This window comes from Schistocerca nitens, chromosome 2 (assembly GCF_023898315.1).
Source record: "Schistocerca nitens isolate TAMUIC-IGC-003100 chromosome 2, iqSchNite1.1, whole genome shotgun sequence".
Taxonomy (NCBI): Eukaryota; Metazoa; Arthropoda; class Insecta; order Orthoptera; family Acrididae; genus Schistocerca; species Schistocerca nitens.
The window spans coordinates 827,444,678-827,470,739 of record NC_064615.1 but is presented as its reverse complement, the minus strand read 5'-3'; the positions used below and the strand labels follow the sequence as shown (position 1 = coordinate 827,470,739).

General features: G+C 43.8%; 1 protein-coding gene and 1 pseudogene across 1 annotated transcript in view; both read left to right on the top strand.

The window, feature by feature from the left end:
- The window catches only part of LOC126235364 (uncharacterized), a gene marked incomplete at its 3' end in the record, with an annotated part of 1,261,863 nt that overhangs the window by 576,708 nt on the left and 659,093 nt on the right, over positions 1-26,062 (top strand). The window contains exon 20 of the mRNA XM_049944087.1: positions 2,070-2,099. Within this exon, the coding sequence (XP_049800044.1) occupies positions 2,070-2,099 (30 nt within the window). The remainder of the gene's footprint in view (positions 1-2,069; positions 2,100-26,062) is intronic.
- LOC126237899 (5S ribosomal RNA) lies at positions 17,693-17,811 on the top strand (annotated as a pseudogene).

Genomic DNA, 26,062 nt, shown 5'->3' with positions numbered 1-26,062 from the left:
TATTAACGCCTTTTCAAGAGACCTTGCGCTCCTTCCGATCTGATCATGCAAGCGTAGAAAAGTTGTGGGATGTTTTCAAAGAGATAGTATCGACAGCAGTTGAGAGATATATACCATAATAAATTAATAAGTGATGGTACTGATCCCCCATGATACACAAAACGAGTCACATCGCTGTTGCAGAAGCAGCGAAAAAAGCATGCCAAATTTAAAAGAACGCAAAATCCCCAATACTGGAAAAGTTTTGCAGAAGTTCGAAATGTAGTGCGTACTTCAATGCCGGATGCTTTCAATAATTTCCACAACGAAACTCTGTCTCGAAATTTGGCAGAAAACCCAAAGAGATTCTGGTCATACATAAAGCACTCCAGTGGCAAGACGCAAGCAATACCTTCACAGCGCGATAACAACGGTGAAGTCACTGATGACAGTGCCACTAAAACAATTAAACACAATTTTTCGAAACTCCTTCTCCTGAGGAGACGAAGTAAATATTCCTGAATTCCAATCAAGAACAACTACCAAGATGAGAAACATAGAAATAGATATCCTCGGTGTCGCAAAGCAGCTTAAATCACTTAATAAAAGCAAGCCTTCCGGTCCAGATTGTATACCAGTCAGGTTCTTCTCAGAGTATGCTCATATAATGGTTCCATATTTAGCAATTATATACAACCGCTCGCTCACAGAAAGATCCGTACCCAAAGACTGGAAAATTGCTCAAGTCACACCAATACCCAAAAAGGGAAGTAGGAGTAATCCGTTGAATTACAGGACCGTATCACTAACGTTCATTTACAGTAAGGATTTTGGAACATATACTGTATTCCAACATTATGACGTACCTCCAAGAAAACGAATTATTGACACGTAGTCAGCACGGATTCAGAAAATATCGTTCTTGCGAAACACATCTAGCTCTTTATACTCATGAAGTAATGACTGCTATCGACAGGGGATGTAAAATTTATTCAACATTTTTAGATTTCTGGAAGGCTTTCGACACCGTTCCTTACAAGTGTCTTCTAACCAATCTGCGTGCTTATGGAATACCGCCTTAGTTGAGCCACTAGATTCGTGATTTCCTGTCAGAAAGGTCACAGTTCGTAGTAATAAACGGAAAGTCATCAAGTAAAACAGAAGTAATATCCGGCACCCCTCTATTGTTCCTGATCTATATTAACGACAGGCCGAGCGGCTCTAGGCGCTACAGTCTGGAACCGCGCGACCGCTACGGTCGCATGTTCGAATCCTGCCTCGGGCATGGATGTGTGAGCTGTCCTTAGGTTTAAGTAGTTCTAAGTTCTAGGGACTGATGACCTCAGCAGTTAAGTCCCATAGTGCTCAGAGCCATTTCAACCATTTTATATTAACGACAGAGGAGACAATCTAAGTAGCCCTATAGATTGTTTGCAGATGATGCTGTCATTTACCGTCTTGTAAAGTCATCAGATGACCAAAACGAATTGCAAAATGATTTAGATAAGATGTCTGTATGGTGTGAAAAGTGGCAATTGACCCTGAATAAACAAAAGTGTCAAGTTATTGAGATGAGTACTAAAAGAAATCCGCTAAATTTCGGTTACGTGATAAGTCACACAAATCTGAAGGCTGTAAATTCAACTAAACAGGGATTACAATTACAAATAATCTAAATTGGAACGATTACATAAATAATATTGTGGGTAGAGCAAACCAAAGACTGCGATTTATTGGCAGAACACTTAGAATTTGGAGCAGGTCTACTAAAGAGACTGTTTACACCTCGCTCGTTCGCCCTATTCTGGAGTATTGCTGTGTGGTGTGGGATCCGCATCACAAGGGATTGACGGATGACATCGAAAAAGTACAAAGAAGGACAGCTAGTTTTGTATTATCACGAAGTAGGGGAGATAGTAACACAGACGTGATACCTGAATTGGAGTGGCTATTATTAAAACAAAGGCGTTTTTCATTACGACAGGGTCTTCTCATGAAATTTCGGTCACCAGTTTTCTCCTCCGATTGTGGAGAACATTCTGTTGTGCATCCTCCTACATAGGGAGAAATGATCATAACGATAAAATAAGAGAAATCATGGATCGGACAGAAAACTTTAAGTGGTCATTTTTCCCGTGCGCCGTTCGAGAGTGGAACGGTAGAGAGTCAGCTTGAAGGTGGTTCGTTGAGCCCTCTGTCAGGCACTTTATTGTGAATAGCAGAGTAATCACGTAGATTGTTGCGTACCTATACATCAGCACTGCCTTCATATCCACTCATCCTGGACAGTTCCCAATTACCTGAGTGTGACTGATCTACTGTAGCGAGGCCGCGATGCTCTGCGTAGTAGCTGAAGTGAGTATAGTCTGCACAGCTACCTGCTTATACTTCCAAACAGGTTTGACGACCTGCTCATTATATATGTATTTCTAACATTGTGTCAACTGTTGGGACGATCTTATTTGTTATTTTATTCTCAAAAACAGCTTCGCCAAGGTCCTTTGTAAATCATTTTGTTGGTTACCGATTTCTGTGCTGTCATCAACGGACCTTGTAACATATTAACAAAAGTCCATGATCCTTACAAACTTGCAAGGCACATAGTGTTGTAGCGTCATTTCTGTAAAAAGATATACAAGCGATCTTGGCGAACCTGATTTTTATGAGTAATATAATTTGCTCATTGCTGAAAAATGCCTCATCTCTTAGGGTGGGTGCGATCTTTCTGAAAGGTCGAAACAGCGTCATGCCGATAACGGAGTCCCTGCGGGAACTGGCATTCAGGTCAGGAAGGAGGGTTAATATTAATGCTGTATGCTTGCTAGGGGGACTCAGACATTTGGACAGGCTCTGCGGCGGCTATGGGTAACATTAGGCTCGCATGACCACAGATATTGACTCTTATTGGCACCAATGACGCCCTCTGCCGACCGTGTTCTGAGGCCACCCTTGTTTTCTACTGCTGGTTCGCTGGGCTTTTGGAGAGAGTTACGCCAGCGCGCGAGGTGGAAATGTAGTTATCGACTAGCAGCATCGTTCAAAAAACCGATCACAGATTAATTAGAGTCTCAGTCGTTTGTCTAACGTTCTTCATTGAAAATTTCTCGACTTTCCCCATCGACTGGAGAATTGTAGAACCTCTGTCTATAGATCTGGGGTGTACTATACACACAAAGCAGCTATTAATGAGAGTACATGTGGCGTTCGGATATCGGTTTTGTGGGATAGAGAAATCTCTGATTGCGTCCAATAATTTTTTTTATTTCAGACAGGGATGAATAGCAGCCCCGATAATTAAAAAAAGTATTCGGTAGCGGCAGAGCGGAGAAAGAGGATGTAAATATACAATTAATTAACTGTAAGAGCGTCTATGAATTGGCTCCAGAGCAGTTTTTTTACTTTTTTATCATCAGTGTTCTGACTAATTTTATGTGAGCCGCCACGAATTCCTGTCCTGTGTCAATCCCTTCCTCTCGGAGCAGCTCTTGCACCCAACGCCTGCATATAACTGTTGGATACATTACAGTCGGTCTTCCCCTACAGTCTTTACCTACAACAGCTTCCTTGAGTACTACGGGTTTTTCCTTGATGTCTTAATATATGGACTACTGTCACTAATGAAGGTAATAATTCCTGCTGAACCAGTGTCTTAGAACTGATGATGTGAAACTCGAATTCTTTGAGGTACATACTGCACGAAAGGCACGTAGCACAGTTGTACCTGAATTCCACCTATTGAAACGGAGAACAAAAACCGCCATTTTTGCTCTGTGGCCGCCACCTCGTCTAAATGCACCAGGGAGACCCCTGTCTGTAACCACATGGACTAGGAACTTACAACTGGTACCAGGGTAAACGTATGCTGTCAACCGGCAAAATGAAATTCACCCTAATTTTCGATCTTCAGTTCTGTAGAAGATATAGCCTTGCGAAATCGGATTACGCCTTTTTGAACATCTGTAATATTAAGCCGAACATCGTTTCACACAAAAAAAATTATAACAGTTAGTCGTTAGGTACAATTAAAAATATATTAGCAAGCACGCTAGCCACTGTTACATTGGTTGTCAGCTAAGTCACTCCCTATTATTAAGCAGATATAACTTCTCTATTTATGAACCAATTTTCTTAGAACTACTTTTACTAGAAACAGCACTGCTTGAGGTTGTGTTTAACATCATTTTAAACTTCCACATCAGCTCCAGCATTCTCTAAGCATTTTTTTAAACGAAATGGTGCGTACCATACTGCTGCCTGCAACATATTAAGTGGAACATTGGGTAACACATCAGATATTACTGCTTCCAGTTCATCCAGCCGGCCACGGTGGCCGTGCGGTTCTAGGCGCTGCAGTCCGGAACCGCGAGACTGCTACAGTCGCAGGTTCGAATCCTGCCTCTCGGGCATGGATGTGTGTGATGTCCTTAGGTTAGTTAGGTTTAAGTAATTCTAAGTTCTAGGGGACTGATGACCTAAGATGTTAAGTACCATAGTGCTCAGAGCCATTTGAACCATTTTTGAACCAGTTCATCCAAGTTCCGTGGTTTTCTCTTGTAAACCTCCTCCTTAGCCCACCCCAGAGAAAAAAGTCGCAAGATATCTTGTCAGGGTTCCGGGCAGGCCATTCGTGTGCGCCACGTCCGCCAATCCAGCGACCTGGAAAATGATCATGCTGTCTGTGGACATCATTTTCAAAATATGCAGGTGCTCCGTCCTGCGTGAAGTGAAGCTGTGGATTGTTCCATTGTGAAATTAATGGGAAACACGATCTTGCAGCATTTCCAGGTAACTTTCGTCATTCATTGTGTTCTGTAGAAAGAAAGGACCAACAACTTCTGACGATGTGATATCATCACCTTAGGACGTCCCTATGCTTTTTCAGCACATTCGTGAGGGTTATCGGCTGTCCAATAATGGTAGTTATGCCCGTTTATAAACCCTCCATGTGGAAAACTGCCTCATCAGTCCATTTAATGTTCTCAAAAAGTTCAGACAAATCATCATTCCAACTCAAGAAAATGTCTCCAAACTCCATTCTTCTGTCACAGTCATCTGGAAACCATTGTTATACATAATGCGGGTTCCATGGCGATAAATGTGAGATCTTTCTTAAGAATCGTTGTAACTGCGTAACGTGAAATACCACTTTCACGAGATCTTTGGGCAGTGATTCTTTTGGGCTCCTCGTTAACATTTCACGAACACCGACAAAAGTCTCTGGTGTCCTCTAAGTTAATGGTCTCCCTGGTCTTCGCGCATCGGCGACACTCCCTGTTGTTAGTAATTTGGATTGGTAATTGTAACTGTTTTTACATCCAGTGTTGCATGGATCCCTCGTTCAGCCTTCCACCACCTTTGTACTCGCTCCACAGATCCATAATGTGGGGTGGCAGGTGGAATAAATGTTGTTATATAATGTTTGGCTTGTAATGTAGAAACGATGCATTTCCCTGCCGATTAGCAACATATATGGGGCGGCGGGTGAAATAATTGTTAATATAAATGTTCCTATTATTTATGCTGTATTTTGCCGTTCTCAACACTGGCTCTCTAACTACAATATTGGCAACCAGAAAGTGATTAGCAAAACGTGAAGCCTGTAATTAGAATTCCTAGTGCCCACTTCATCTGAGAAATACACTTATAGCCACAGCTTATAGCTCTGAGGAATTAGGAGATTGTCTGGGATTCATAATCAAAAACGATTCTCTAAAAATGTTCACTATATTCTGAAAGTCATAGACCAAAAAGAATCCACACAATCCAACTAACAGAGCAGTTCAGATTCTAAATCGCTGATGCAACTATAACAGTTCAAATTAAATGTTTAAGTGAATGCTCGCCATAATTTGATGATAATGTTCATCAAACGCCACGCTAAATAATGGTAGAATGTCTGTCCCGCGGCGGCACCTGAAAATACGACATACGCAAACTGAAGATAGACCATTAAAGTCATCCCAGAATTAACACTTCACTCGAAAACTAATTCATGGTTACGCGTATCCCGAGTAACTTATTACGCAATCCGAGGCTGTTTATAACAATGATACTGATTCCACGCGACTCCCGGCACAGGTGGTGTGCTTTTCAGCGTCTGGAGAGAACTGGGACCTCCTCTCTCGCGCAGCGTTCTTATATATAAAGCCGCGGTGCGGACGGCTAAGGGAACGCCTGATCAAAATTGCTCTCCCGACTAGCTGCTGGGCTAGTAATGCACCACTTTAAGTTATCGAATAAATCATTGCTTCCTTTGCTGATGGCCGATGAACCTCTCAATTTAAATGTGCAATCAGCACACAGGTAAGTAATCATAATAAAAGTCTGACGTGGCTAAGTCAATTATTTTGGGCGAGAGAATTAATTTAATTACACTACACGCAGTAGACTAGCTCTGAACTTGCCCTTTGGAGATACGCTATCGCTATAGTTTTACAGTTATTCAATTGAAACTTCTCACATCTTTATGATTATAGCGGATCTCCCTTCTACTTAAATTTAAACATCCTAGCCCTATTTATTCGCCTACTTAATCTATCCTGCTTCCTTAATTTCTAAGACAAAACCCAGAAAATTATGAATTTCAACTAAAATTTTAATTTGTGAGATCCAAAATACTGTTTATACTAAATTATTATGAGAAAGGAATCTAAATATAAATTTTTAAGTTTCTAGCTCTTTTCTGTTGCGCCAATGATTTTTACAGAAAAACGTCCAAATTTCGAAAATGGTTAAAGTTATTGAACTGATATTCAACACATATTGATTTAGTATTACTCCTGACATGCTAGAAACGTTTCAGGTCATTTACTTGATTTTTAAAGTATTGCGCAACATTTATGACGTCAGAGCTAGGCTGGCACACAATGGAAAGACTGATGTGAATTTTATACGGCGTGAGTAGGCTGCTTCCCTACAATAGGACTCGGAACGAGCTGCTATTTTGGCCCGTTCTTCCACAGTCAACTCAGGCGGCACTTTCTAACTGAAACAAAAGATAGACCGATGTTATACACAACCTAAAACAGTTACTGTTTCTAACAAAAATGCACTAGTGGCCATTAAAATTGCTACACCAAGAAGAAATGCAGATGATAAACGGGTATTCACTGGACAAATATATTATACTAGAACTGACATGTGATTACATTTTCACGCGGTTTGGGTGCATAGATCCTGAGAAATCAGTACCCATAACAACCACCCCTGGCCATAATAACGGCCTTCATACGCTTGGACATTGAGTCAAACAGAGCTTGGATGGCGTGTACAGGTACAGCTGCCCATGCAACTTCAACACGATACCGCAATTCATCAAGAGTAGTGACTGGGGTATTGTGACGAGTCAGTTGCTCGGCCACCATTGACCAGACGTTTTCAATTGGTGAGAGATCTGGAGAATGTGCTGGCCAGAGCAGCAGTCGAATATTTTCTGTCTCCAGAAAGGCCCGTACAGGACCTGCAACATGCGGTCGTGCATTATCCTGTTGAAATGTAGGGTTTCTCAGGGATCGAATGAAGGGTAGAGTCACGGGTCGTCACACATCTGAAATGTAACGTCCACTGTTCACAGTGCTGTCTATGTGAACAAGAGGTAACCGAGACGTGTAACCAATGGCACCCCATACCATCACGCCGGGTAATACGCCAGTATGGCGATGACGAATACACGCTTCCAATCTGCGTTCACCGCGATGTCGCCGAACCCGGATGCGACCATCATGATGGTGTAAACAGAACCTGGATTCATCCGAAAAAATGACGTTTTGCCATCCGTGCACCCAGGTTCGTCGTTGAGTACACTATCGCAGGCGCACCTGTCTGTGATGAAGCGTCAAGGGTAACCGCAGCCACGCTCTCCGAGCTGATAGTCCATGCTGCTGCAAACGTCGTCGAACTGTTCGTGCAGATGGTTGTTGTCTTGCAAACGTCCCCATCTGATGACTCAGGGATCGAGACGTGGGTGCACGATCCGTTATAGCCATGCGGCTAAGATGCCTGTCATCTCGACTGTTAGTGATACGAGGCCGTTGGGATCCAGCACGGCGTTCCGTATTACCCTCCTGAACCCACCAATTCCATATTCTGCTAACAGTTATTGGATCTCGAAAACGCGAGCAGCAATATTGCGATACGATAAACCGCAGTCGCGATAGGCTGCAATCTGACCTTACCAAATCGGAAACGTGATGGTACGCATTTCTCCTCCTTACACGAGGCATCACAACAACGTTTCACCAGGCAACGGCGGTCAACTACTGTTTGTGTTTGAGAAATCGGTTGGAAACTTTCCTCATGTCATCACGTTGTAGGTGTCGCCACCGTCGTACAAACTTATGTGAAAGCTCTGAAAAGCTAATCATTTGCATATCACGCCATCTTCTTCCTGTCGGTTAAATTTCGTGTCTGTGGCACGTCATCTTCGTGGTGTGGCAATTTTAATGGCCAGTAGTGTAGTTCTAAGAAAACTGGTTCATAAATAAAGAAATTATATCTGTTTAAAAATAGAGAGTGACTTATCAGACACCCCTTAGAGCTATTAACCAGTTGTCTTGCATTGTATTACGAAATTCCGCCCGCACATCAGCTGGTAATATCGTTGTGAAAATGAGACGTTACTGTTCTGCAGCAGTGCCCATTCCGCCTAATTACATTCCTGAAGTTGCTTCACCTGAGCCGCGAATTACCTCTTCAGGTTTTCTGGTCTCGCCTCAGAGCGCGCAGTTGCAACTGGAAAATTAATTTCGTCCCCTGAGTCTGCTCGCATGTCCGAATGTTTGTGAACTCGGGTCGGTCATAGCGCAGGTCCACTTTAATGCGGGCTGGCGTTGTTTGAAACCCGAGTTAATGAGTTCTGACCGCGGTAATATCCCGAAACCGTGCATAACGAAGTAAAACCAACAAAAATATTTGCCTTTAATCATTACGTAATACGAGGAAAATTTTTTTGCCTCACTCTCTCCTGGTGAGGAATTTAACGCATTATAACAACGTTTAGGTGCTGTAATGTGCTCGCTACGCAGATCGTATGGAAACATTTTCAACGCGTTTTCCCAAAATTTTTTTCACTGAATTAAATTACTCCCAGTCTACTGTCAATTACTTAAATTCATTTCATAACCAAGTTTTAATATTCTTCCATAACACCGTGTATTAAAATCAACGGTCTTTAGCAACAGTATCAGAGATACCCTGCTGTGGAGTACAATATCATGCGTGATATCAGGACAGTATAGACGAAACTTTATATGAACAAACTTAGGCCGCAGACCAGGCAGAATACAAAATTGTAAAAGTCCTCTCTCTCTCTCTGTCTCTCTTTCTCTCTCTATCACGTGACGCGAGCTTAATGTTAGTGCCCATAGGCCTGAATTGCGGGAGGGCCAGGCACTTTAAGAGCTCGCAGTAAATAAAAAAGAACATAAAAATTAAAATATAACTATACAAATATAAATACAGAAATATGTACAACGTAAGTAAACAAGTCAAATAGCGGTCTGCGCATAAATGGCCAGATCGAAATGGTTTCGTAGAATCGGTCAACGCTGAGCTGAATTTAGCACAGTTGTAAGAGTGTGTAACAATGCTTGTTCTTGCCGTTTCTCGTAAAATTTTATTTGCAACATATTTCTCAGTCGTCACAAAGTGCAGCGAATATTAGTTGTTACAAAGCAATGACTACAGTGAAAATGTATATCAGAATATCACATTTAGGTAGAAATTTAGTCTTTCTTGATGTGTAGTGTACCTGAGTTTGTATTATGCACATTTTTTCTAAAATTTAACTTTTCTCACACCTTTATCCGACAAAAATATCACTTATCCAATTAGATGTTGTGCTGTAGTAACGTTCAGGCATCAGACAACTCAGTTACAGACGAGCTCTCTTCACGGGGAGAGCTGTTCGTTAAGAGATGTGATAGTTTTTAAACTTGACTTGAACAGTTCAAAGTTTTTCTATTTACCTGTGTGTTTTTACAAGAAAAATGAAACCTTATAATTAAGTGGGAACATCTAAGTGGTGCACAAAACAGAATGAAAGAGCCAGAATTAAAAAAAGAAACAAACAAATTAGTGAACAGCAACGGAATATTGTAATAGTACCACCATAAATAGAATTAGGCCTGTTAATATCGGAGACTGTTCAAATAATCATGTAGATTATCAGTTAGGTATAGCTGATGAAACGAAGATGTGCTCCGTTAGACAAAATCTTTATCAACCAGCGTGTCCATTCACCAAATATGCTGAGCAAGACAACAGCACTTTCTCCACTAAATATTACGTGAAGTTGACATTGACAGGACAAAGGATTTGGAAAGAATGCTTGTGTTTTTCTCCGTTTACTGTGAACCATGTTGACTCTTTGGAGGACAGAAATCTTCGTCAGGTTGCAGAGAAGGGGAACGAGATTGGAATGGCTAACCAAAACTATAATGTGACATGGAAGTAGCATTGCACATTTGGACACGTGTGATGTTTTCATTTCGTGACTTACGAAAAACAATTGAAGAGGGTGTGGATTCAGAAATAAAGAAAATTGAGAACATTCGGAAAAAGGTACTTGAGTGTACTGTGAATGTGATGATAACGCTGGCATCGAACAATATACCTTTTCGAGAGGAAACTGGAAAATGAAACAGTGGAAGCTTTTTGGCAGTTTTAGAACTTCTCGCAAAGAACGACCCATTATTACCGATGTATAAACAAACCAAAATATACTCAAAAATACGTTAGCCATTCGTTCGATATGAGTTTATAGATGTCCTCAGGTTGAAAATGAAATTAATAACAATATTAGAGCTGCCCTGTTTTTTTCTGTTACTATGGATATAATATAGGACAGTACAGAAAGAGATCAGCTAACTCAGATATTTAGATATGATACAATTTCACATGATTTTATTGGAAAGCACTGTTAAGCGAATATAAATGAATCCTTTTTAGGTTTTCGTGAAATAAAAGGTCAAAGTGCATTACGAATAGAAAAGGAATTGCAAAGTGCATTAGATGAAAAGGACTCTTAGCTGGAAAACTTTGCATTTTCTTATTCCTTAGAAAAGCTTTGCCGAGACCGTTGCTCTACTGTTAAGGCCTTTCTTTATACTTATGTCGATGTGTTTACGGCTCTGTCGTAAATAATATTGATACGTGAGAAAAGGAAAGAAAGAGAACAAGCTGTTATTTTGAAAAACAAACTATGCAAACATGAATTTATTTTCAGTTAGCACTGCAGTGAAAGATTCTAGAATGTACTGATTCAGCATATGAAATTATACAGTCGGAAAATTTAGATTTGATAAGGCGTATCCTCTTGCTCAGAATGTAGCTGATAATTTATCACGCTAAGGAAATAATTTTGAAGAAGCAATGTCATCAGCTACATGTTTGGCAAAGAACTAGGGCATTTTACCTAAATTTGAAGATAAAAGAATTCGAAAAACGAAACATTATTGTGTTCAATTGTGTCAGGACGAGCACCTAATGTACCAAAATAAGTGTTCCAAAACCACTCTTTTAATGGCTGTTTGCACATTATTGTAGCCCATTTAAAAAGTAGATTTGAGGGTATACATAATGTTTACCATTTTTTAAAAATTATTTACCTAAAATTTCTAAACTGTGATTACGACGAAGAGATTCACATTGGAGCGGTAATTTTTCAAAATGAATATAAGAAATATTTATCCAGTGAATCACCAGATGAGTTAATAGGTTTAGAAGAAGCTCTGAAAAAAGAAATAGCCTCATTAACCTGTGTAGTTAACCTCAGAAAACTATTTCTAATGGAGAATTCAGTCGTAGCTTCTAGCGTTCCACATTTATGCACAGTACCTAACATTTTAACTATTCCTTTTACCGTTTTTTCGGCTGAACGCACATTTTCAAAGCTCAGACTTGCAAAGAACGATCTGCGGGTTCTGTGACGCAAGACAGTCTTAGTGAACCCATCCTCCTCAGTATCACTGCCATCCGTTAATATCAGTGGCATCATCAGTACCTTCGCATCACATAAACAATGCCGCACGATCCAATTTCACTATAAATCAAAATGAATACAGTGAGATATTATAAGTACAAGTACATCAAACAATACACAGATGTATACGTCTACTCGCATTAATACTGAGTGTCAATCACTGTAACGTATTTAATTTTTTTACAACGTTTTCTGATATTAATAGTTTTGTTTCAGTCTTTGAAAGTAGTCAGCGAGTAGTCCCTTTGTTTACATTACACGACGTTATACAACTCATTGCATTAAATATCTACCTCTGTCTACCGTATTTAAATTTATATTGGTTACTAATAGATTATACATTTTATTTTAAGGGCCCTGAGTTTCATTTCTGCAGGCCGGCCTGTAACGCGGATGTTACGCCTCTGGGTATGAGGATCTCGTTCCGAGTAAAAATCTGTCTTTAATAGAATCTTACCAAATTAATTACTGTGTTCTCCCTTATCTCTAGCCATTCCAAGTCCGATGCGACACCTAACTAAACAGATATTTAAACCTGTAAGGTAGTCAGGCATTATATTCCCTCTAAGTGTCTTCCTACACCTAGTAGCACACTTCTCCCAGAAACTATTACGTATAACAATATTCATTGGACTTACGCGTATTTACGTATATTGTAGTAGGGCAAACAAAAATCTTGACTATGATATCATAATTTCATCATTTGAAATTGACAAATATTGAGTAGCTGCAACGTAATGCGTATTACAAAAAGTGTTCAACAATTCCTGTTAGGCCCTTCCCAAATACACTCCTGGAAATGGAAAAAAGAACACATTGACACCGGTGTGTCAGACCCACCATACTTGCTCCGGACACTGCGAGAGGGCTGTACAAGCAATGATCACACGCACGGCACAGCGGACACACCAGGAACCGCGGTGTTGGCCGTCGAATGGTGCTAGCTGTGCAGCATTTGTGCACCGCCGCCGTCAGTGTCAGCCAGTTTGCCGTGGCATACGGAGCTCCATCGCAGTCTTTAACACTGGTAGCATGCCGCGACAGCGTGGACGTGAACCGTATGTGCAGTTGACGGACTTTGAGCGAGGGCGTATAGTGGGCATGCGGGAGGCCGGGTGGACGTACCGCCGAATTGCTCAACACGTGGGGCCTGAGGTCTCCACAGTATATCGATGTTGTCGCCAGTGGTCGGCGGAAGGTGCACGTGCCCGTCGACCTGGGACCGGACCGCAGCGACGCACGGATGCACGCCAAGACCGTAGGATCCTACGCAGTGCCGTAGGGGACCGCACCGCCACTTCCCAGCAAATTAGGGACACTGGTGCTCCTGGGGTATCGGCGAGGACCATTCGCAACCGTCTCCATGAAGCTGGGCTACGGTCCCGCACACCGTTAGGCCGTCTTCCGCTCACGCCCCAACATCGTGCAGCCCGCCTCCAGTGGTGTCGCGACAGGCGTGAATGGAGGGACGAATGGAGACGTGTCGTCTTCAGCGATGAGAGTCGCTTCTGCCTTGGTGCCAATGATGGTCGTATGCGTGTTTGGCGCCGTGCAGGTGAGCGCCACAATCAGGACTGCATACGACCGAGGCACACAGGGCCAACACCCGGCATCATGGTGTGGGGAGCGATCTCCTACACTGGCCGTACACCACTGGTGATCGTCGAGGGGACACTGAATAGTGCACGGTACATCCAAACCGTCATCGAACCCATCGTTCTACCATTCCTAGACCGGCAAGGGAACTTGCTGTTCCAACAGGACAATGCACGTCCGCATGTATCCTGTGCCACCCAACGTGCTCTAGAAGGTGTAAGTCAACTACCCTGGCCAGCAAGATCTCCGGATCTGTCCCCCATTGAGCATGTTTGGGACTGGATGAAGCGTCGTCTCACGAGGTCTGCACGTCCAGCACGAACGCTGGTCCAACTGAGGCGCCAGGTGGAAATGGCATGGCAAGCCGTTCCACAGGACTACATCCAGCATCTCTACGATCGTCTCCATGGGAGAATAGCAGCCTCCATTGCTGCGAAAGGTGGATATACACTGTACTAGTGCCGACATTGTGCATGCTCTGTTGCCTGAGTCTATGTGCCTGTGGTTCTGTCAGTGTGATCATGTGATGTATCTGACCCCAGGAACGTGTCAATAAAGTTTCCCCTTCCTGGGACAATGAATTCACGGTGTTCTTATTTCAATTTCCAGGAGTGTATTTGAAGTTACATGTTAAATATTTTTTTTTACACGAACGCACAGGCTGTCCCAGGAAGAATGGTCATTATTCAGGGATATGACACGAATCATCATTTGAGGTCAGAAAACTTCGTATGGACATATTTCCTTTTCCTAGTGGTTCCTGGAATAGAACATATTTAATGTACATTTGTTTTTGAACTAGTGGGTCCCCCCTATGTGCCTTACCCCCACAACCTATTGGACGTTTTATTTATCCCAAATTAACTGATTGCTTTCCACCTCTTTGTTCAGGTTGGCTTTCTCCCATTAAACCAGTCTGCTGAACGAGCAGTTGTCCGTAGTGTGTTGTGAGTGAAGTAATGCGAAGGATTGAGAGCGTATGGCAGAGAAGCTTCGGTTATCTGTGTTCACACATTCGCTGGCTAACATGTCACGCATTTACCCTAAAGAAGAATATGCAAACGCAGTTTATGTTTACGGCCTCTGCGACGTTAATGCTCCCACTGCTGTCGAAGAATACCATCGGCGTTTTCCGATGCTATCATAGTGTTACCAGAGTTTTCAACACTTTGCGTAAAACAGGTATTTTTTCAGGTTCCCATTTGTCTTGTGAGTGACGTGTGCGGTAATGCTTTGATGTGAAAGTGTAAAAAATAATTTTTTTTCAATTGATGCATTGTGTAAGCCTCGTTGTAATACTCGCTGTTGTACATGTGTAAACCTAACAGTGTATTAAGTAATGCGGAAAATATATAATAATATGCGAGTATGTGAATATAGACTTTCCCGGTGTATACAGTGGATGAATAGCACTCGGGCTTCATCACAGGTGACAATATTAACGACACAGCCGCTATCGCCCCCCCCCCCCCTTCCCTCTCCAGCACGCCGGCCTATCTGTGCTGCAGCCAAGTAGACGGGAGCAAACCGCAGATATACACTATGTGATCAAAAATATCCGGACACCTGGGTGAAAATGACTAACAAGTTCGTGGCGCCGTCCATCGACAATGCTGGAATTCAGTATAGTGTCAGCCCATCCTTAGCCTTGATGACAGTTTCCACTCTAGGAGGCATACCTTCAATCAGATTCTGGAACGTTTCTTGGGGAATGGCAGCCCATTCTTCACGAAGTACTGCACTGAGGAGAGTTATCGATGTCGGTCGGTGAGGCCTGGCACGAAGTCGGCGTTCCAAAACATCCCAAAGGTGCTCTATAGCATTTAGGTCAGGACTCTGCGCAGGCCAGTCCATTACAGGGATGTTACTGTCGTGCAACCACTCCGTCACAGGCGGTGCATTATGAACAGGTGCTCGATCGTGTTGAAAGATGCAATCGCCATCCCCGAATTGCTCTTCAACATTGGGACGCAAGAAGGTGCTTAAAACATCAGTGTAGGCCTGTGCTGTGATAGTGTCACGCAAAACAACATGGGGTGCGAGCTCCCTCAATGAAAAATACGACCACACCATAACTCCACCGCCTCCGAATTTTACTGTTGGCAGTACACACGCTGGCAGATGACGTTCACAGGGCATTCGGCATAACTTCACACACTGCCATCGGATCGCCACATTGTGTACCGTGATTCGTCACTCCACACAAGTTTTTACCACTGTTAAATAGTCCAATGTTTACGCTCCTTACACCAAGCGAGACGTCGTTTGGCATTTACCGGCGTGATGTGTGGCTTATGGGCAGCCGCTCGACCATGAAGTCCAGGTTTTCTCACGTTCCTCCTAACTGTCATCGTACCGGCAGTGAATCCTGATGCAGTTTGGAATTCCTGTGTGATGGTCTGGATAGATGTCTGCCTATTACACACTGCGACCCTCTTCAACTGTCGGCGGTCTCTGTCAATCAACAGACGAGGTCGGCCTGAATGTTTTAGTGTTGTACGTGTCCCTTCACGTTTCCATTTCACTATCACATTGGAAACAGTGGACCTAGGGACGTTTAGGAGTGTGGAAATCATGCGTACAGACGGATGACACAAGTGACACCCAATCACCTGACCACGTCCTAAGTCCGTGAGTTCCGCGGAGCCCCCATTCTGCTCTGTAACGATGTCTAGTGAATACTGAGGTCGCTGATATGGAGTACCTGGCAGTAGGTGGCAGCACAATGTACCTAATGTGAAAAACGTATGTGTCTGGGGGTGTCCGGATACTTTTGATTACATAGTGTAAGTGGGATGGCATTCGTAGAATCTCAACACCTCACCAGAAAATGAGTATCTAAGTCGTCGAAACGTCGCCGTTTTATAAATCTGCCACCCGGCTGGCAACCAGAGAGCTTTACATTGCATATACGAGCGCATTAAATGAGTTCTATCAAGCAAATAATTCGGAATAGTTTATAAATTTAGACAAAATTTTCCACTGACTACAGTGTTATTTTTAGGTTAATATCAACAGTCGAGATCGCAATAATATTTGTTTATTTATCGGTTTTGGCTTATATTAAATACACCTTCAGAATTTTTGGCCTCTATGGCTGGTGCTGGCGGCTTCTCGCTTTTCTCGTGATGCCACGACCGGACACTGGGGGCCGAGCCGCACAATAACCTTGGGTTCGGTGTGGGGCGGCGGTGGGGTGAGTGGACTACTGTAGCCTTTTGTGTGGTTGTAAACCACTGAATGCTACGGCGGAGACGAAGTCTCTCCGTCGTTTCTAGGTCCCCAGTTCAATACAATACTATACAAAACAATAGAATCACTGCTCTCACGCTCTCGTGCACTCTAACGTCGAACCACTATCAAATCCGAATGAACCACAAATTTGGATATTGTACGATTCGGTCAGCCGACCAAATGGAGATCCACAATAAAGCCCCCTTTCAACCTCTTTCAGTTGCTGATTACGCAGCCTCACACGAGTTTGCAGCTTCTCCGTGTACTTCAACAGTTTCCGCGTCCCTTACATACCGTAACAGGCCTGGTATCCACACAAACAACACTAATGCACTCTGATAGCGGTTCTACCGATCACACAGAATTGCAACTCTGAACATTTACATATCCGACGATGGTGCATATGTATACGAAATCACATTGACATCCGACGACCACATTGCAGGTTCTTCAGGTTCTTCACCTTTTTATCAGGTAGTGTATACAAAACATCATAATCCATTGATATTATAAAAATGGATGTGTGTGTGTGTGTGTGTGTGTGTGTGTCTTCCACATCTGTTAATAAATCACTCGATCGATTTGAACGATATGGCAGGAAACAGTCGCTCTGGGAATAGGAACCACATACCTTTCAAAGGGGTGCAGGTGAGGTTGAAAACAGCGCGTATCCCGCGACGCGTGAATTCACAGATTTTATATATCCAGTACTCGAGAATGAGAGCACTTAGCGGCTTGGAATAAACATTACACATTACTTGAAACCCTTACGAATATTTTTCTTACACACAGCGGCTTCAAAATGATGAAAGGAACAATGTTTGTTCCTTACTACTTCTCCGCTGTTCACGCAGTAATAGTACCGAATGAAGCAGGGTTTATAATTTATTACTTCTTACTTCAGCCAAAGGCTTTGCAACAGTGGTAACATCAGTTCCCGTTAGATCACGGAAGTTAAGCGCTGTCGGGCTTGGCTAGCACTTGGATGGGTCACCGTCCGGGTGTCCCGAGTGCTGTTGGCAAGTGGTGAACTCAGCCCTTGTAAGGCCAATTGCGGAGATACTTGATTAAGAAGTAGCGACACACGTCACGAAAACTCACAACGGCCGGCAGAGCGGTGTGCCGACCACATGCCCTCCGTATGAGGCCTAAGGAGTGAGGAGGACACGGCGGCTGGTCGGTACCGTTGTGCCTTCAAGGCCTCTTCGGACGGTGTTTGTTTGTACATCTTTACTACTAAAAATATCCGCGACGTATGTTACGGACAATATGCACATATACCACTGAATGTAACTGCAAAATAAAATAATTGTACAAGACATAGTTCAGGAGATATGACGTCATAAAAGTGGGATGCGTGAAAAAATGACGCATCATGCGTGATTTTTAAATTATTTACTTCTCTGCTACCACCTCAAGTCGCAATAAATTTCGGAGATACTATCCACATACGCCGCTGAATGCACCTACAATACAGGGCGAGTCAAAAGTCCTTCGACACCTTCATAAGTTGGAAGATTAAAGAGAAAATTGAAACGTGATGATGGGGCCGCAACTTCTGGAGTGAATGTCATTCATGGCCGCCATTTTGAAATCCACCATTTTGGATTCAAGTCATTTTTTTTTTTAATTGGAAGGGGGGTGTATGACACATCAAATAACACTCGCTTGGTCTCTAGAATAGTGGTGAAATTTGTGTTTCTCTATCTTGTACAGTTTAGAGTTTATTAATGTTCAAAGTTGGAAAATTACCTTCATACTGCTACAACATATGCTTCAAGGTAACTTCGAACATTAATAACTTCTAAACTGTAAAAGATAGACAAAAACAAATTACATCTCTCAATTTCAGAGCTCAAGCGAGTGTTATTTGATGTGTCATACACCCCCCTCCCTTCCCATTCCAAAATGGCGGATTTCAAAATGGCGGCCATGAATGATATTCACTCCAAAAGTTGCTGCCCCACGTCAGACCTATGTTCCCATGACCACATTTCAATTTTCCCTTTAATCTTCCAACTTATGAAGGTGTCCAAGTACTGTGATTACGCAGGCTTTCCCGGCGTAATAAGTCTTGAAAGTCTCTTCGGGTTTGCTGCCGGATCTTAAAATCAACTTGACTCGATATTTCGGCGATCCAACTGGTTGCCATCTTCAGGAAAATGCAGCCTCTGCTGATGAGTCAGCGGGACTCATCAGCAGAGGTAGCATTTTCCTGAAGATGGCGACCAGTTGGATCGCCGAAATATCGAGTCAAGTTGATTTTAAGATCCGGCAGCAAACCCGAAGAGACTTTAAAGTGTCCAAGTACTTTTGACTCCCCCTGTACTATGTCATTGCACGGCACATTGTTCAAGAGATATGACGTCTTTAAATCAAAGGTCAGATGCTGCTTAGTACAGGCTTGTACGCACAGCTATCAATAAATACCTTGGCAATGGCGGGTTTCTCCGCGTGGGAAACAGCGGGCTACATTTGCGGGGAAGGAGGTGGGGCGACGGGGGGGGGGGGGGTGATAGGACAAACTGTGACACCCCGCAGAACCGCAAATCCTCGCGTATCTGTGATGCATACATAAAACTGTGCCGTCGTAGATCAAAATATGCAGAACTCTGACTTCCAAGGCCGCAAAGTGCAGTGTGCACGCGTGGAAGGCGCAAACTGCTGGGAGAGATGGTGTCGCCGGTTATATTACCGCCCGTTCGTCCCCCCTGGCGGCTGTAGCCAGTAGGCATCCTTTAATTGAAAGTGAGAGTCTGTGCCGGTAGGGCAGTAATAAATTAAAAGCGCGCCGCGGGCCGCCGTCGGTAATTAGAGAGTGTGGCTGCGGACCGCTCTCTGGCGTCCGGCCGTGGCAGGCCAGGCCGAGCACGCGAGGGCAGGGCAGGGCTGCCGCCGCTCCTAGAAATCACTTTGTGAACGGGCACGTGACTTCGCAAACTAACACGAGAGTCGCTGCAAGGCAAACGTAGCAGATGTACGGGAGATTAGTTCTCGCAGGGATAGCAGAGGTACTACGAAGGATAGTCATTTTTACCAGTTCGAGAACGAAAGGCTATGAGCATGGATCGTGGTGGTGGTTTTGCGTATTTTTACATATTCATCCGTCGATGTGATACTTTTTTTCTAAACTATTTTTCCGTGATGTCGTAGGACTGGATGGGTGGATTATTAAGTGTCATGGCTGGAATGGAATCAACCTTTTTAATTTCTTTAAATTGGTTTCAGTAATAAAAAAAACAAGTTGTCCCTGATGTTAGACACACGTCGCCCGCTGTATGATGACAGGAAGCGAATGCCGTCTCGGTCCTGGTGGAGCTCTGGATCTTGGCCGACCTCCTAGGAAGCGCCTCCCGCAAGATCGGGTGGTGAGACTCAAACTCACCGGCCGCTGTGGCCAAGCGGTTCTAGGCGCTTCAGTCCGGAACCTCGCTTCTACTACGGTCGCGGGTTAGAATCCTGCCTCGGGCATGGATGTGTGTGATGTCCTTAGGTTAGTTAGGTTTAAGTAGTTCTAAGTCTAGGGGACTGATGATGGTTCAAATGGCTCTGAGCACTATGGGACTCAACTGCTGTGGTTATCAGTTCCCTAGAACTTAGAACTACTTAAACCTAACTAACCTAAGGACATCACACACATCCATTCCCGAGGCAGGATTCGAACCTGCGACCGTAGCAGTCGCACGGTTCCGGACTGCGCGCCTAGAACCGCGAGACCACCGCGGCCGGCGGGACTGATGACCTCAGATGTTAAGTCCCATAGTGCTTAGAGCCATTTGAACTGGAAACTAGGTCAAATGTGCTACGCACTGTGGCAGGATCCCTTAAACTAAGACCTCAGTCACTACCTTCGTCCTGCAAGTAACTTAGCAGTGGACATAACAGCATCAGTTTTTAATGGACATTTAAATTTATTATCGGCCCTTTTTAGCTCCAATTCGCGTGACCTCTGTTCGAAGGTCGACTGCTTACTCCCACAATAAGTATAAAGAGTACAAAATAAGAAAGATCAGCAAGCAGCTTCAATACTAGTGAAAGGGTTTAACCATCAAACATATAAATGTCAGACAAAACCGAGTCAAGCTTTAGCAACAAAGTTCTTACATCATGACGTTAATAGTGGCCAAGAGTATGATTAAGCTAACAGGGCCCAGCCTTAGCAATAAGGCTTTTAAAACTTACTACACTAAAAATACTTTATAATGGCCGAGTTGATCATGACATTCAAATAACAACTACTATCACCCAGACGTGCTACACGCTCACAAGGAGTTATTCAGAGAACGGAACAGGTTGGTCTGTTGGTTGGTTGTGGGGAGGGGACCAAACAGCGAGGTCATCGGTCCCATCGGATTAGGCAAGGATGGAGAAGGAGGTCGGCCGTGTCCTTTCAAAGGGACCATCTAGGCGTTTGCCTGAAAAGATCTAGGGAAATCACGGAAAACCTAAATCAGGATGGCCGGACACGGGTTTGAACCGTCGTCCTCCCGAATGCGAGTCCAGACGCGCATAGGGCCACAACCGCAATGCGACACCTTAAACTTAGGGTTCAAATGGCTCTGAGCAATATGGGACTTAACTTCTGAGGTCATCAGTCCCCTCGAACTTAGAACTACTTAACCCAAACTAACCTAAGGACATCACACACAGCCATGCCCGAGGCAGGATTTTTTTTTCACTAGCTGCTTATTTTTTATGACCCACCGTCCAATTTCTTATGGTGGGCCGTATGTTGCCACTTAGCCGCTGTGATTGGGTCCGGGGTCCGGTGTGACTGAAAGTAACACCACACCGGCTCTCGTCCCCACTCACACCGTTGCCCGTGTCCCGCCATGTGGAGGCGGGCTCTATTTGTTTACACCCATTTGATATATTTTTTTGTGCAGCATTAGAAAAACTTAGAACTAAAACAAAATCAAGTGAGATATTAATAAACAACACGGAATTAAATATTTAGAAAGAAGGAAGAAAGAGAATTGAATAAAGAAGAGATAGGTATAATACTGCCTGTCACCTGGTTGTGGGCGGCGGCCCGGGTCTTGGAATGACCCTCAAGACGCTGGCCATCGCTCACCATGCCTTTAACATCCACCATCCTAAAAACTAACTTAACTAGAAGAGATTAGGGTACGTTAAAGCTAGAAGCTAAGACTAAGACCTCCGTGTCCAGCCTGCTAAACTATTTACGATACACAATATAGGGGTAACTGATTTTCTACTTGGCTCAAAGTTGCTAATGAAAGGGTTCTTGTGGTAATAGTAATAAAGGTAATTACGCTAACGGTTTGTGTTGAGCCTACAAGGCTCCTAGTAGAGTACATCAGGCGCAAGCACCTCCCGGCCCCGCCGACAACACGACCTGAACGGTGGTTTTCCCCGATCTACCATAGATATTCGTCGGGTTGGGCTCAAAAGAGAGGAACGACAATTAAGATCCTTCCATCCAGGCCGTCCGCCGCCTCTTACCAGGAGGCGTAGGTCCTTTGAAGAGGTGCCTAACTTTAAGCTTCAGATCAGAAGCCTTTTTTCCACTCGTTCTACAGGACACACAACTCACCGGTTTTCGTCTAGTCTCTTCTTCACTGCGGCCCTAGTGGCACACCTGCCGTCCGATTTCCGAACGAAGACCAACACCACTCGCGATCTGGAACATTTTCTCAGCAGTATGGCCGCAGTATGCTCTTATCTATACAGAAGGTTCTAAATCTGGGGCTGGTGTGGGATACGGCTTCTTTAGACCTTCTAGTGCCGCCTGTCAGGTTCTGATTCTTACAGATTCTCAAGGTGTGCTGCAGAAATTGCAACATACCGCGTTTGATAAACAAACCAACAGATATGTTCTGGACGTCTTAGCCGCCATTAGACGCCCGCAGACCTTGGGGACTGCCGTCCATTTAATCTGGGTTAAAGGACATCGTGGCATTCTTCATACTGAAATTGTTGACCGCCTTGCCAAGAGGATTATTACAGAGGACCAGTTATGCCCAACGCGAATCCCTTATACGGATCTTGCATCGACGATACGAAAAGCTGCTTATTAGGCTTGGAACTATGAATAGCATGTATCTCAGCATTCTACGGGCGGCGATCTGGGGGCCACACAACCAAACATCTCTTCTCGACCACGGTTCGTCTCGGTCAGCTTCGTAGACACCATATGGCTTCTATCATTCACATGAGGCTAGGACACTGGTATTATCCCGCTCACCTATATCTGTTGAAGATTATCACATCTGGACACTGCGATAAGGACACGACGGCAGTAGCGGATCTTAACCCCATCATATTGGCATGTTCTAAGTACACGAGTGCACAATCAAACTTGTGTGAAAAACTAGTTGTGAGAGGTTACTCCTTCCTCACCAGTGTTCCTGTTTTAATCCACCGTTTTGATAAATGTAACTGTTTGAAGCCACCGGCAACCAAATTTAACCTACGGGTTGCGGAGGTCTTCACTTTCACATGGCATCAATCCGGTTCGTAATCGCGTGCGTAATTTCGTGTTTTAATGTGCATGCAGACCTCCATTTGCACATTAAATTTTCGTTATTGCCCTCTAGTGCATTTTTGTCATTCTTCTACTGGAACTATTGTACATACCGTAGGTTGAATTGTCTTTGTCATTTTCGGTTTTTCTTTTCCTTTAAGTACGTCTGTCTGTATGCTACATTTCTCAATTTGCTCTATGATGTTATTTGCAATTTTGATCTGCCCTAACTGTTGTACTTACTGTATGTTGTACGGCGTTTGCCATTTCACGATTCGTCTTTTACTGTAAGAGCATATGCACGTTTGTGAGAATGTTTCTGTTAAGTGTTGTTTGTAATTCTGCTTCAGTGCCATTTACACCACTGCCACCGGCTGCATGGTGTTTGTCTAATTGCGCTTTTACTTTACCTTAAGAGTGTGTTTGTATGCTTGTAATTTGGTACTTTTGTGCTATTTCGCTTTTTTGCGATTATGTTTCTTTGGTACTTTATAAGCGTTGTTCGCTGGAAGGTCCTTGTAAACCAAAGCCAGAATAAATAAATTAAAAAGACGGTGTGGAAACTAAGGCCTTGCGCAAACAATATTAAATAAGCTCGTGCGACCAGACCCAGTTCATCAGCTGCGGTTAAGCACTTTTACTCAAAATTCACTAACTACGCATGACTTTGCTGTTCCACAGAAGCGAAGCGCGCTACTTCGAGAACACACTCCGCAATACAACCGTCCCAAAGGGCAAGATACACACTTTATGATAAACGCTCCAAAGGAACAATACGATGAAAGCCCTGACCATACAACGCCCTGCACTGTGATCACACATCGTAGCACAGAAATGTCTCAACTTTCGAAAGTCCAAGCTTCAGTTTTTTAAAAAATGCAAAGTACCCACCTGGCAGACCACCAGCACCTCCCCTTTTCAAGTTACATCAGTAGCGACAACCAGATACAGACGATCCAGAATCGCCACAGCTAAAAATGCTATCAATGATGAATAACAATCCTTTCTGTCAGCTTACTAAGACGGGTCCATGTGCCAACACTCCGTTGCAACTAACGAAACTTTTTCCACCACTGAGGCCGCCGGAGGCAATCGTTTCTACATCTCACAACCGCCTCAGCACACCACAAGAAACAAGAAGAATCAAATACAGCAACTCCAGAATGATATCACCTACTCCGTATCTGTTATTTTCATTACTTTACTACGGTGGACATGCTTTTGTATTTCTCCTTAGCAGCAAGTAGATTATCAAGCACAGCTTTCATTGGAGCCAGTCCTTGCAATAGCTCACAACGGTCGCACCACAAAACAAGCGAAGGAAATCAATATGTCGCACACAGTTGAAGAATAACATTAACAATTCGCAGTCGTAACCGGGTCATTAATACGATAGAAAAAACCACCATGAAGCTAAGGAACGAACGTAGCTGCCTTAGCCAGTTCTCGTAGTCAACCACCATGGCAATTCGACACAGCCTCTTATTGTCGGCGTGGTCTGTCGGCGTTGTCTTCTTAAGGTAGAAATAAACGTTACAACGACGCTATTCACCACTTAACAGAACCCGGGCGGCATCGTTGAAGAAAGACAACGAAAACAATCAGCAGAGCCTAATCACAAATCTTGGCTACGAAATACACTCTCCAGTATCCTGACAAAATCCAACTAATAACCAAAATGATGAACAGCAACGTAAAACTAAACCAGACAGACGTATTTCAACACTATCGCAGAGCTTAATGGCAACGGACACTTGCTGTCGGCAGCCACGATCCTGGCCAATACATCTCTGCCTCGTCGCTGCGGTGCCCTTATGTAACGCTGAGGCCGTAAACATCAGTAGACAAGAACTGAACCCCGGCCTAGCTTGCACTAACCATTCCACGCTGTCGCCTTTGACGAAGATAGGGCCACCGCACCGTCAGTCGAGCACCTGCGTAGAACCTACAACACGTCATGAAATACAGGGTAACTAGTATAACTGCGATGGCGCGAAATTCAAATTTTCGGAGGAAACCAACCGGCACACAATGGATTACTTGGCTGTATTTTGCTGTTCGACAATCTCTCCATCTCGGAAAGAACACCTCATCTTATGGGAAAGAGGAATAAGCCACTGTCAATAGCATTCGGGGAGGGGGGTGGTCTACGGGTGGAGGGGGGGGGGGAGGAGGGGTTTACGGGTGGTGGGGCTGAGGAGGGCTTAGCAAACCAAGCAGAATGACCTGGGGAGTTGCAGAGGGATATATATACCCGCTTTGCCCTTTGACAGCCTCCCACGATGCTTCAACTTACTGCCATTCGTTACATTGTCGATATCGGTAGCTTACTACTGTGACAATTTAGCCCTCTCGAGCGTAATATACCACCGCACCGCGGGTTTCAGATCATACAGCGTCATGTTGATTCACTCGTCACATTATATGGCAGTGTTTCCACTCTTTCCTTTGCTCCTTGTGTCGAGGTCATAGTGAAACAACTAGCACTCGTTTCAAGATGATTAGGTGACTCAAGAAGTCTTCCGGATTACCCTGACACATCTGCAGCATTTCCCTTGGTGCTTTACTTGGGCGTCTTGACTTGTTGCGCAGTCTCACGGAACCTAGTAGACAGCGACCAGTGTGATGTCCGAAATGTCATGTAAGATGATCAATGAATAATTTTCGTTCTTTCCACTATCGCCTCAGTTTTGATACGCTGCTCTTCTTGCACAGTGGTCTCTTTTCCGCTTTTGATTCCCGGTTCTTCACACAGAGATGGTCCGCCATCCCATTCTTCGTCTTCA